Source organism: Poromitra crassiceps (genome assembly GCF_964638095.1).
Source record: "Poromitra crassiceps genome assembly, chromosome: 23".
NCBI lineage: Eukaryota > Metazoa > Chordata > Actinopteri > Beryciformes > Melamphaidae > Poromitra > Poromitra crassiceps.
Genome location: NC_139639.1, coordinates 1,332,312 through 1,344,979, shown reverse-complemented (window position 1 = coordinate 1,344,979; position 12,668 = coordinate 1,332,312). Strand labels below are relative to the sequence as shown.

At 45.0% G+C, this 12,668-nt stretch overlaps 2 protein-coding genes across 2 annotated transcripts in view; one reads left to right on the top strand and one right to left on the bottom strand.

Annotated features, from left to right (window-relative positions):
• LOC310796941 (SPRY domain-containing SOCS box protein 4-like) overlaps positions 1-12,668 on the bottom strand; it is a gene marked incomplete at both ends in the record, with an annotated part of 54,419 nt that overhangs the window by 11,934 nt on the left and 29,817 nt on the right. The window lies entirely within an intron of this gene.
• LOC310797055 (GTPase IMAP family member 6) lies at positions 1,440-3,503 on the top strand (the record flags this gene model as incomplete). The annotated part of the gene is made up of 3 exons (XM_083659333.1): positions 1,440-1,467; positions 2,047-2,720; positions 3,318-3,503. 3 exons carry the CDS (start codon positions 1,440-1,442, stop codon positions 3,501-3,503), a joined length of 888 nt encoding a protein of 295 aa, XP_083515459.1.

Below are 12,668 nucleotides of genomic sequence, written 5' to 3'. Positions count from 1 at the left end.
CCCCTCCCTCATTACCACCACTGAGGTGCCCTTGAGCAAGGCCCTTAACCCCAACTGCTCCAGTGGAGCTGCTCAGTGGTCAACAGATCAGACTGTGGTTGTACTGGTCAGCTTCCAGGTGTGAATGTGTGTGTGAATGTGAACTACTCCTGAAAAAGAGAGCATTGCTCTCAGTGAGACTCCCCCTGTATAAATAAAGGTAAAAAATAAATAAATAAAATAAAATAAAAAGTCAGGTGGCACTGCAGTACAGTACCTTGACTGTACGGCCAGATATGTACTTGCTTTTAACTACGCGGTCGCGTGCGGATGATGGCTGCCTCCTCGCGTATCCTGCGTCGTCCGTTTACGGAAACGCACGTGAACGCATAGCCGAAAGCAAGTACATCTCCGGTGTTAAAACTTGAGAGGCTTTAAAAGCACACACCTGCTCTGTTAACATGGCTGTAAAACAACACGCCAGTGTTACTATGTAAACAAGCAGCATGTGGCCCATGTGTGTGTGCAGGACTTTGACACGCCAAGCACACACAGTCACAGTCACACACAGTCACAGTCACACACACAGTCACACACAGTCACACACAGTCACAGTCACACACACAGTCACACACAGTCACACACAGTCACACACAGTCACACACAGTCACAGGCAGTCAGGTGCAGTTATCTTCTGACACGGGATCATTTCAATTGTACATTGTGGTCAGTGCACACATGTCCTGTGTATGATGCTCTCTAGCCCATCTTAGCATATTATATTGCTAGATGCACACAGTATGCTAGCAGCAGCTTATTACGCCTCACACACACACACACAGAGGGAAGGGACGTGTTAGCATTATTTTTTTTACATTATTTTTTGGTGCTGGCCAATTTGTTGTGTGGCAATAATAGATTATTGAGTAACCTACATCCAGTCAGGAAGTACTGGGCCCTGTCTCAGTTCAGTCACATAATTGTAGGTATATATACAGCCTCCTTAACTAACCAGCTTTAGTCCAACTTTTGTAAACAAGATCTATATTGCCCCCATCATTGCCCATTCCAGTCACGTGTGAAACAATGACTGACAATGACTACAATCTAAAATCTTCCTATAAACAGTAAAGTGTCACAACTCCAGGAAGATTTGAGAAATAAGTGCTTCATAGGAAACATAACACGTTTTGATAGTCATAATACTGGAACTCTAGGATCACGAGTCAGACAGTTAAATCTGGGAGGTGCTTAAGTCAGATTGCTGATAAGAAGAGAGAGTGTATCAGCTGATACATAACCACAGTCAGTCACCACAGTAACCTCGGTAACCCTCCATGAAAGACGAGTAAGACTTCACCTTATAGGCTGCAGGATCACGACTACTTGTGAGTGGCGCTGATATTGACTGTGGAGGGATTTTACTGTAGCTGCTAGTAATAAGCTACACATCATCAGCAATGGGGCTCTGGAACTCACCTAGTATTGGTAAGTGCATAAGATTGTGTCAAATTCTTTCCATCGGGAGACTGCAGGGAATGAAAAATTTCTGACGCGGTGAATGATTTAGATTTCACATATAAGTCATAATATAATGTATAAGCATAGTTTTCTGATTAAAGTTATGCTTATAAAACAATATGATTCACTTCCAGTGCAAAGTGAATCAGGGCAAAAACAAGTGATGGTGATAAAAATGAGTCATAGTGAATCAGTCAGTGAAGCTCGGTGGCATCTTTATTGTCTCTGCAACACGATCAGATAGATAGGATTCATAAAGTATGCAGTGAAACCTATGACAGCTAGCGGGTGGAGAAGATAACACTTCCACTCTGCCCAATTGTGTCATTTTTCACTCTCGTTCATGACTTAAATAATTGATCGACCTATCCAGAGCGAGCCGTGAATGATTTTGGATTCCACATTAGATAGAATATTCAAAAAGATAATAAGGAGTGAAGAAAGGTTCAAGCAATAATTCCCAGACTAACGATCCTGTCTCCCAGACTAACGATCCTTTCTCGCCCTCTCCGTCTCTCTATTCCACCCACTTCCTCTCTCTGTCAGTCAACACAGAAGAACCTCATGAACTGAGGATCTTACTGGTCGGTCCGAGACGGACGGGCAAGAGCTCCGTCGGCAACACTCTGCTGGGCCGGGGGAGCGTCTTTGAGACCAGAGGAGGCGGGGCCAGCGCCGCCGCCAGTGGCGTCAACGCCGGACGTCACGTGACCGTGGTGGACGCGCACGGCTGGGCTTCATCTGAGGACTCGAAGCCCAGAGAGGAGAAGATCGAACTCCTGAGAGCCTTGGATCTGTGTGGATCCGGACCCCATGTGGTTCTGTTAGTCATCCCTCTATTGGACTTCACCGAGCCAGAGAGGAGAGCGGTGGAGAGCAGGATGGAGATCTTGACCTCGGGAGTCTGGAGACACACTATGGTGCTGTTCACCTTGGGAGACTGGCTGAGGGGGAAGGGGCAGAGCGTGGAGGAGCACATCCAATCAGGGGGCCCCGCCCTGCAGTGGCTGATGGAAAAGTGTCGCTATCGATACCACGTGCTGGACAACAAGATGGCCGCCGCCAAGCAGGGGCACCTGAAGGAAGGAGGGCAGGAGCAGGTGAGAGAGCTGCTAGGCAGAGTGGAGGATACACTGCAGGAGAACGGGGGGTGGCACTTCTCGCTTCACATGTACCTCAGACTGGAGGAGGAGTGGGGCCGCAGAGAGCAGGAGCTGAGGGCACAGAGAGAGGAGGAGAGAGAGGAGGAGAGGACGAGGATGGAGAGGACGAGGATGGAGAGAGAGAGCGTGGAGAGAGAGAGCGTGGAGAGAGAGAGCGTGGAGAGAGAGAGCGTGGAGAGGGGGATACATATGGAGGCGCAAAAAGAGGAGAGAGTCATGCTTAGGATTAGGAGGCAGAGCAGCGAAGAGAAAGATAGTGAGGAGGAAGAGTGGGAGGAGGAAGGGGGAGTAACGATAGAGCGGGCGAGGGAGGAGGCCACTGAGCTGAAGGTTGGAATGATGGCTCCATATCGGCCAAAGTGGGGGTCAAAGGTTAGCCTTTTCGCCAATCAGAAGGCTCGCCTAGAGTGAACCCAATCGCAGTCACTCATTTTAGTCCAATCGTACAGCTTGCCGTGGCCGACCCTGCCAGCAGTGACTCGACCCAGAGATTCTCTAACATTGTCCGTCTGAGACCCCACTTAGAAATGTCTTGTTTCATGCTGGCCTGGGATACAGGCTCATTAAAAACACCACTCTCTCATCATGTGGTGACCCACCAGCAATAAAACTGTCTCCGATTCTGTGTTCTGTGTTCTGTGTTCTCCACCATAGCTTGAAGAGCCAGGCTGTGGTTGCTGCTGCTTTGTTATAAAGAATATCTCTGGCTGCACCACAAGGACCACTGACTGCACTCTCTGTGACTGTGACGGAGGCTATACAGAAAGGACCACTGCACCCTCTGGGACTGTGACGGAGGCTATACAGAAAGGACCCAAATATTCCTATCCATGCATGTAAAGTCCCCTTGTCTTTATTCATGTCACGATAATTCTGCCTCCAACGTATTTTATATATTTTATGTTTATGTAAAAAGTTGTAACTGTTGATGGAAATCATTGAGAATGTTGTGTCTTGTCATAGAAGTATCAAAAATTGTGATCACAATAAACAGCCTGTGTAACCTGCTACTACTGTGCAAACTGTACAATTTCTTATATATTAACCGCTGTGGAAGTACTTATGAACAATTTATCATCATGAGTGGTTAATATTCATCCAACCTCACAAACCTATTAAAAACCATCAATTATACATCCTGTTATTACTTCGTATTGCTATAAAGTCTGCATCTGCGCGCTGCTTAATAAATGAAATCCTTTTCTGTTAAATGCCTTGTGGCTTACATGAGAACCATAATGTTAACACTGCGATTTGTGGTGACTCTGTTGTTGGTTGCTTTTAATACAGTGCCGAGGGGCTCGTGATGATCAAGTCTAGTGCTGAAATGGGAATAGTTTTGCTTCTAAAATCATTAGGAATATGAGGCATTAATGCATGATCCCAGACTTCAGCACTCCTTCTGAAATAAATCTCCCTAATTAACTATATTACACACAATGAACGTAAATGTTATGCGTGTATACCCAAACACACTGCAGTCATCTTTTAAAAGGCACGCGAATATGCTGTTGACAAATCTCATCTATTGTTTATGAAAGACAGATGTATCGGAGAAAACAATTATTTGCTCTGCAACAGAAGAGATATACCGTACCGGGAAGTTATGGAATATTGTGCAATGCGGGACAAAGTTGAGCATTGAGGATGAGGTGTCTTTACTGTGTGAGGCAGCATGTCCAGTACCTTCACTATATGAAGGATTGAGGTCAAAGGTGAGGGAAAACAACAATTCACCTGCCTGCCAGCTTGACGCAGACTGTTCATCCACATTCTCGTTTAGCCCGACACTAGTCTCGCTGGCCAGCCTCCTCTCCCTTCCGTCCGAGGAGTCTGGCGCCGCAGGTCTCCATAACTGGGATAAACCCTCCCCTGCTCTACTCTGCTCTCCCATTGGAGCGACTGTTTCGGTGGCAGCCGGATGTCCGCTCCCGGCTTATTACAAGCTCTGTCATTGGCCCTGACCATGTCAATCAGAGCGGCTTCCGCTCCCTCCTCCCTGTGTGTCGCTGTAAATAGTGCCCTGCCGCCACAGTGAAAACAACAACGCTAACTCCTCTCCTCTCCTCTGCCTCTCCATACAACCTTGCCCTGAATCGCCACTGTTACTTGTACCTGTTACCTGTATCTGTTGCCTGTTGCCTGTTTCTGTTGCTTGTCTTTTGTTTACTGTTAAGCGTCCTTGAGTTCTGAAAAGCGCTATATAAAATAAATGAATTATTATTATTATTATTAACTAGCTAGCAAGCTAACGGCAGAAACCTACACGCTAGCTCGTTGCTACACGCTGAAAACGGCAAGTTAGGTTGTTTGAAACTATTTTCCAAGGGCACTGCCGCTAAGCGCCGCCCATCGCAATCCCACTATGGAGACCTGCGGCGCCAGACTTCTCGGACGGAAGGGAGAGGAGGCTGGCCAGCGAGACTAGCCCGACACAGACTGTTCATCCTCATTCTCATTAAGCCTGACACAGACTGTTCATCCTCATTCTCTTTTAGCCTGACACAGACTGTTCATCCTCATCCTCTCGTTTACCCTGACACAGACTGTTCATCCTCATCCTCTCGTTTAGCCTGACACAGACTGTTCATCCTCATCCTCTCGTTTACCCTGACACAGACTGTTCATCCTCATCCTCTCGTTTAGCCTGACACAGACTGTTCACCCTCATTCTCGTTTAGCCTGACACAGACTGTTCATCCTCACTCTCGTTTAGCCTGACACAGACTGTTCATCCTCATCCTCTCGTTCAGCCTGACACAGACTGTTCATCCTCATTCTTGGCTTACAGCCGTGATGTCATGCGAGGTCGGCCATATTAAAACCAACAGGGTCAGTCCAGGCCAGGGACATTAGGGACAAAGCCAGAAAAGTCCATTTCAAATGCACATAATCAGATGAAAATACCCCTCAACCCCTCAGGCTTTCTTTTAACTGTGCAGTAATTATGGAGCCAAGTTGCAAACTGCTCTCCAGCTTGTGGCTCAGTGGTTTCTGTGAAAGCCCTTAAGCACAACAATGACAAGATTCTCAACCAAAAATAATAACGTGTGTGTGTGTGTGTGTGTGTGTGTGTGTGTGTGTGTGTGTGTGTGTGGAACGGTCGTTAACTGAGGCTAAAACTAGTCAAATGAAGTAGAATAGCAGAGGGGGGAAAGAGCATTGCATGGACGCATTTCTCTCAGCAGTTCCTGCGGAATACTTTGGTAATTGGGATGGGAAAGGCTGCTCTGACACTTAATTAGTTGAAGAAGTGGTGTGCGTGTGTCACAGAGAGACACATGTATTCACTCACACCAAAACACCACAGCAGATGGCTGTGGATGATTTGTTGCTCTCTGGATATTAGGTGTGCTAATAAATGAGTTCAGCTGCCGCAGTGTCTCTCCATCCGTGGCTCATGGTTAGAGACCACTGAGTTTGTCCAACCTCATGTCATGAACTACTGAACTATACAATAACTATTTGATTATGGTGTAGTCTCTCAAGCCAGACTACCGTAAATTCCGGACTATAAGCCGCACCGGTGTATAAGCCGCACCTGCAAAGTTGACTATTTTTTTCTTATATAAGCCGCACCGGACTATAAGCCGCGGGTGTTTTAATGGTATTTTTCTTTTTCTTTTTTTTCTTTTTTATTGTGTTTTAATGTTTAATTACCATATGTAAGGGTTCATGCACAGAGGGGATTGTCGGGAAAGAGATGGCTGTTTGAGGAAGCTCCCATTTATTAACATTTCAACAAAACAACATAACACAACACCACCTGTGTTGTTTTTTACAGTGCACACAGTGTCATACAGTGTCATACAGTGTGGTGAAAAGAGGGCAAGAGAGGAAATTAAAACTTATTATAGTTATATAGGATTTATAGTTAGAAAGAGTGCTAAAAAAGAGAGTTTTTTTTTTTTTTTTTTTTTTTTAATCCATAGATAAGCCGCACCGTTATATAAGCCGCAGGGGCCAAAAAAGCCCAAAAAACGGGAAAAAAGGTGCGGCTTATAGTCCGGAATTTACGGTACATACTCTTCTACATTTTGCAAATGCAGCTTAGACAGTCTCTGTAATTCACGCCCACAGAACATGGACAAAGGAAGTTGGGGGGAAACGCTTCATACCGGAGGAAGTTCGAACCGATGCAGGTGATTGGAGATACAAGCGGATGTAAAGGCGGGACATCTGGGATATCGACCTATCATCGCTCATTATTTTCCCCGGGTTTCTCTTTCCGTTTTGACCAACTTTTCCCTACTAAAAGTATACAGACGTTTAGGCGGAAGCATTTGAAAATTGCGAGAGCCTGTTTTAAGAGACTAATTACGGTGTAACTAGGTAGTTTGTAATTATGGGGGCACTGATAAAATAACAAAAGTGTAGTTACAGCTAGTACAGTCTAGGAATTAAGGGGTAACAAAGAATTGTGTAGTTTTTGATAGATTTATGAAGTAGTTAAGCTGTTTTTGTAATTATTGCATACGTAAAAAAGAATCACAGGGTACAATAATATAATTAGGAGGGGGGGTGGGTAAACAAATTTGTGTTTAAAGGTTCATGCACTGAAGAGTGGAGAACTGACTAAACCTTGTGGGTAGTGTAGTATATTTCACAAGGAATTTAGAAACAGGAAACAGGATTTCTTACCAACAAAACTACAATCAAATTGACTATAGCTTCTAAAGGAACATAATATAGTCCTAATAGCTCATGGTAAAGTCGACCTGACACAGTTAAAGCATCATGACTAATTAAATTCCCTATGGGGAAATGAATGGGAAATGTACTAGTTGACAAACCACACCCAATATTTACTGTATGTGACTGTACCCTAGAACAGAGCAGTACGTCTTCTTCCTACTTCCCCAAGGTCTGCAGTGACAGTATTGACATTGCATTGGATTTCTTTATTGTGCTAGACATACACAAGAGGAAATCTTGCACCATGGTCAGGTAATAGCACCTTGACCAGTTTTTATTATCTGCCACGGATCGCCTTTCCCAAGCTTTCAACATATTGGGCACAAAGTGTTTTGTTCTTCATGTATGACACAATATTTATAGCAGGACTCGAGGCTTATCTGAGGGCCCAAATTAATGAATCGTTCATCCGGAATCTCTTGTGCAATATGCAAAAATCTTTGGTGGTTAGGAGTCCATTTCTCTGCCAGTGTAAAATAAAGAACCGTGTGTATTGTGTGAGTTAAAACAAACTTCATCAAATGACATCCTTATTTCACATTGTCTTCCACTTGGAAATGAGCTAGTTGAACAATATAGAGCGCTCTCCAAAAAGTGTGTGTGTGTGTGTGTGTGTGTGTGTGTGTGTGTGTGTGTGTGTGTGTGTGTGTGTGTGTGTGTGTGTGTGTGTGTGTGTGTGTGTGTGTGTGTGTGTGTGTGTGTGAAATTGAGCTAAAAACAGCTTTGGCTGTTGGATCTAGTGGGCATCTTTTGGTAGCTGACAATGCATCTGTTGATGCTTAGGGGAAAGCACATGTCATGGCTACTGCTGTTGCTATGAGACAACTGACAACGTGCAGCATCGTTCTGCTTAAAAGTGAAGTATTTTTAACTTCTAGCGCTAAAGTGCTCTGAGTGCTACAAACGTGCGGGACAGGAACAAACACCAGCATGTTTTTTTTTCTTTGAAAACACAAGCCAATAGGAGCCAGTGGTTTAAAAAGAGGTCAAAATGGATATTAAGCTTTATTTACGCTGGCGTCAGTTTTACTCAATTTAGGTAACCTAGCAACACACATTTCTGCACGTCTGAACAATATCTCACGGTCAGTTTGAAGCCTAGTTTCTATCATTTGTTTTTAACTTCTGAACTTCTTTTAACGGTCTGAATCTGCAGCAGCAGTGAAGCTGCTGGGAACACACAGCTACTGAGCAGAGGAGCGTAACGTGGAAACAGCACAAGGTGGATATGGTTACTACTTTTCAACTTGCAGTTGAAGTTAAAAAAATATATATTTTCACTGTGGAAGCATGTCAAATGACTGAGCTACACATTTTAGTATCGTAGTATGTATCATAGTATCTTACTATTATAATCGGTATAATCGGTCCGTAATCGGCAAGCTGCGTGATCATTGGACAGGCGATCTGTCAATCACCCCCTATTCTACTCCAAACGGGCGAGTTATATAAAAGTTGACCCCCCTACAGCTGTTATGAAAAGGTGAAATTAGCTATATAGACCAAAACCGTGTTTTGCCCCTCACTGGAAAGATGTTTAATCCTGTTACAAAGTCAGGCATTTTAACATGGGGGGGAATGCCTACTGCCCCCGACGCCTAGTGGCCATTCGAGGAACTACAGCTTTTCAATTCACTTCCACATCCTCAGAGGGAAGGGGGTGGGGCTTGCCCACTGGGTTCAACATGTAATACCTCTGGATACCTCTGGAGTTCACAGATGATCACACAGCATCAACTGCTTTTTTTACCATACATGTTCCCATGTTTTTAACCCATTGATACCTGATGCAGCATTTGTGTGTGTATCCCTTTAAGACCGCGAACCGCGGCAACGCGGTTCGCGGTCTTAAAGGGATACACACACAAATGAGGGATATACACGCAAATGCTGCATCAGGTACAAATGGGTTATTTGCCTTGCCAACTGTTGCTGTGTTTTCATTGTCTTTGCCGTTTTCTCCATTTCTCCTTTTAGCTCGTTTCAATGGAACTTCTCTTTGTTCTCCTGTGGTTGTCTCTCTCTCTCTCTCTCTCTCTCTCTCTCACTTGCCTGTTACATGTTCTATTTGTGTAGGATTCTGTGCACAGTAGAGCAGTGAAAAGGATAATCACTCAATTAATTAACAAGATAAAAGTCTGGGTGAACAAAGTAGATGTGCAAATACACCGCGCTGTCGAGGGAAATCCTCGCAGCTGTTCTTGGTTCACTGCCACACGCATGTAGCATTTAGATGTAACTCACACAGGACGCCTGCTTCCTCATCTATATGCATCAATTATATGAAGTGTTCCACAAACCTCCTTTCCTCCTCACAGAGGAGGTGACCCTGAAACAAAGACACGCAGAAGAAGTAAAGGCCTTACCAACACTACTTGGCCTAATTATAGAAGACAAATGTATGTGTGTAAGTTAATGTATGTTTGTTTGTGTGTGTTTGATGCGCGCGTGCATGACGCATGTGTGTGCGCATGTCTCCTTGTGTATTTCAATGTCATAGGACACAGCGTCAGCTAAATATCAAAACCTAATTAATTTTTGTCCGTTTTAACTCCCTTCAAAGGTCATAATAGCCTTCATTTGTAGGCAAACATAATACATGATATATACACATGTATACTATATATAGTATAGGCAAATAAGAGACATTCTTAAACCGCACCAATCTGCAGGAACTGATGGAAAGGGAACCAATAGTGAAGATGGGCTTCGAACCAAACGTAACAATACATTAAGATGCACTATTTAGTATTTACATATCATTATAGATTATTTGCCTATCATTATATATTATTTACATATCATTCTAGATTATTTACATATTATTATAGATTATTTGCCTATCATTATATATTATTTGCATATCATTATATATTATTTACATATCATTATAGATTATTTGTGTGAGGTTAGAGAAAGTTTTCTGCACCACTTCAGAATGTCTTGAAAGTATTTCTCTGATATCTCTCCCTTTGTGTATGAATGCCATCCATCTACTCCTCTGACTGGCACAACATCAGCTCATGCAGTGGTCATCTACTCCTCTGACTGGCACAACATCAGATCATGCAGTGGTCATTTTAAAGTAGTTGAGGGTTCAATGGTCTGCAATGCGGCCATACACTTCCTATAATGATTCATCACAAGGTGACTCCTCTGCACTCTGGCAAACTCCACAATGCTTGTCCTTCCTACAAAAGAGTCATCCATCACTGCGCAAGTGACACACACACACACACACACACACACACACACACACACACACACACACACACACACACACACACACACACACACACACTCTCTCTCTCTCTCACACACATACACACAAACACACACACACACACACAGATTCAATCATGCTGATAAGGCTTCGTCACAATGGCTTCCTCTTGAAGGGTGAGTCTGTTGAGGAGAGGACATAAAACCAAAGCAAACACATTTCAACAAGGCTGACTAATGAAGAAGCAGTCAAGTCTAAATGACTGATCTAGTATGTTGGTATAATTACATTGCATTCAAAAGACTCATAACTCCAATGATTTGAACTGTCAAGAATTACAATACTCTTCTTACCATAAAGCAGCTGAACCGTGATTAACTGCATAGTTTAGCTTTCTTGAAACAGCATATCTCCAATTGTGTATTCTTTAAACTGTAATTAAGTGAAAAACATGTCCTCCCATATATAAATATTTCATGAGCCAAAGATCAAGCCGAACTATTGGCAATGCACTGTAATGTCAAAACTGGGTGGCCGCAAGAATCAACCAGATTTTGTGAATTCCTGATGAATAAAAAACATTAAAAACAGGTTTTCTGCAGGTTCTGCACAGTGGGCAATTACTTTTCCCACGAGTAACCCAGAAAGCTGTAATTCCTCAAATAGCCACTTGAGGCAGGGCTCAGAAGTCCCGTCGTTCCCGTTCACCCCCATGTTAAATGCCCCACTTTGTAACAGTGATTAAGCATCTTTACAGCCTGGTCCAAAACACGGTTTTGGTCTATATAGTTAATTTCACCTTTCATAACAACTGTAGCCCCCTACGGTTGTTCGTAATTCTTTATATAACTCGCCTGTTTGGAGTAAAATAGATGATAGAAAAGGGGGTGATTGACAGGTCGCCTGTCCAGTGATCGCACAGCTTGCCGATAACGGACCAGTAGCAGGCGGAGCTGCGGCTCTAGGAAACTCCCCATCTCACGTGAGCTGCACACGGACCCCAAGATGGCGACATACAACACTTTGCTGCAAAACGTGAGTCCAAAAAATAGTGGATGGCTTTGTCCATATTATTTAGGTCAGTGCTTCTGCATCATAGTCAACATACATAACTGCTTTATAGATGGAGCATAAAGTCATCAAAATGTTACCATAAACAAATCAAGTGCTTTCACAACAGCGCACGGGGACGCATCATAAAAGACGATGATGATCGAGTACATTTCCTTCAGCTACTGAGCAGCCAGAGTGTGCAGGGTGCAGGGCAGCAGAGAGCAGCCAGGGTGTGGAGGGTGCAGGGCAGCAGAGAGCAGCCAGAGTGTGCCGGGTGCAGGGCAGCAGAGAGCAGCCAGGGTGTGCAGGGTGCAGGGCAGCAGAGAGCAGCCAGAGTGTGCAGGGTGCAGGGCAGCAGAGAGCAGCCAGAGTGTGCAGGGTGCAGGGCAGCAGAGAGCAGCCAGAGTGTGCAGGGTGCAGGGCAGCAGAGAGCAGCCAGAGTGTGCAGGATGCAGGGCAGCAGAGAGCAGCCTGTGTGTGCAGGGTGCAGGGCAGCAGAGAGCAGCCAGAGTGTGCAGGGTGCAGGGCAGCAGAGAGCAGCCTGTGTGTGCAGGGTGCAGGGCAGCAGAGAGCAGCCAGAGTGTGCAGGATGCAGGGCAGCAGAGAGCAGCCAGAGTGTGCAGGGCAGCAGAGAGCAGCCAGAGTGTGCAGGATGCAGGGCAGCAGAGAGCAGCCAGAGTGTGCAGGGCAGCAGAGAGCAGCCAGAGTGTGCCGGGTGCAGGGCAGCAGAGAGCAGCCTGTGTGTGCAGGGCAGCAGAGAGCAGCCAGAGTGTGCAGGGTGCAGGGCAGCAGAGAGCAGCCTGTGTGTGCAGGGTGCAGGGCAGCAGAGAGCAGCCAGAGTGTACAGGGTGCAGGGCAGCAGAGAGCAGCCAGAGTGTACAGGGTGCAGGGCAGCAGAGAGCAGCCAGAGTGTGCAGGGTGCAGGGCAGCAGAGAGGGTTACTTTGGATCACTACATTGACTGCGTTTACATGGACTTGAGTATCCCGGTTATGAGGCTTATCCTGCTTTTGATCATATTCGGGATATGGCGTT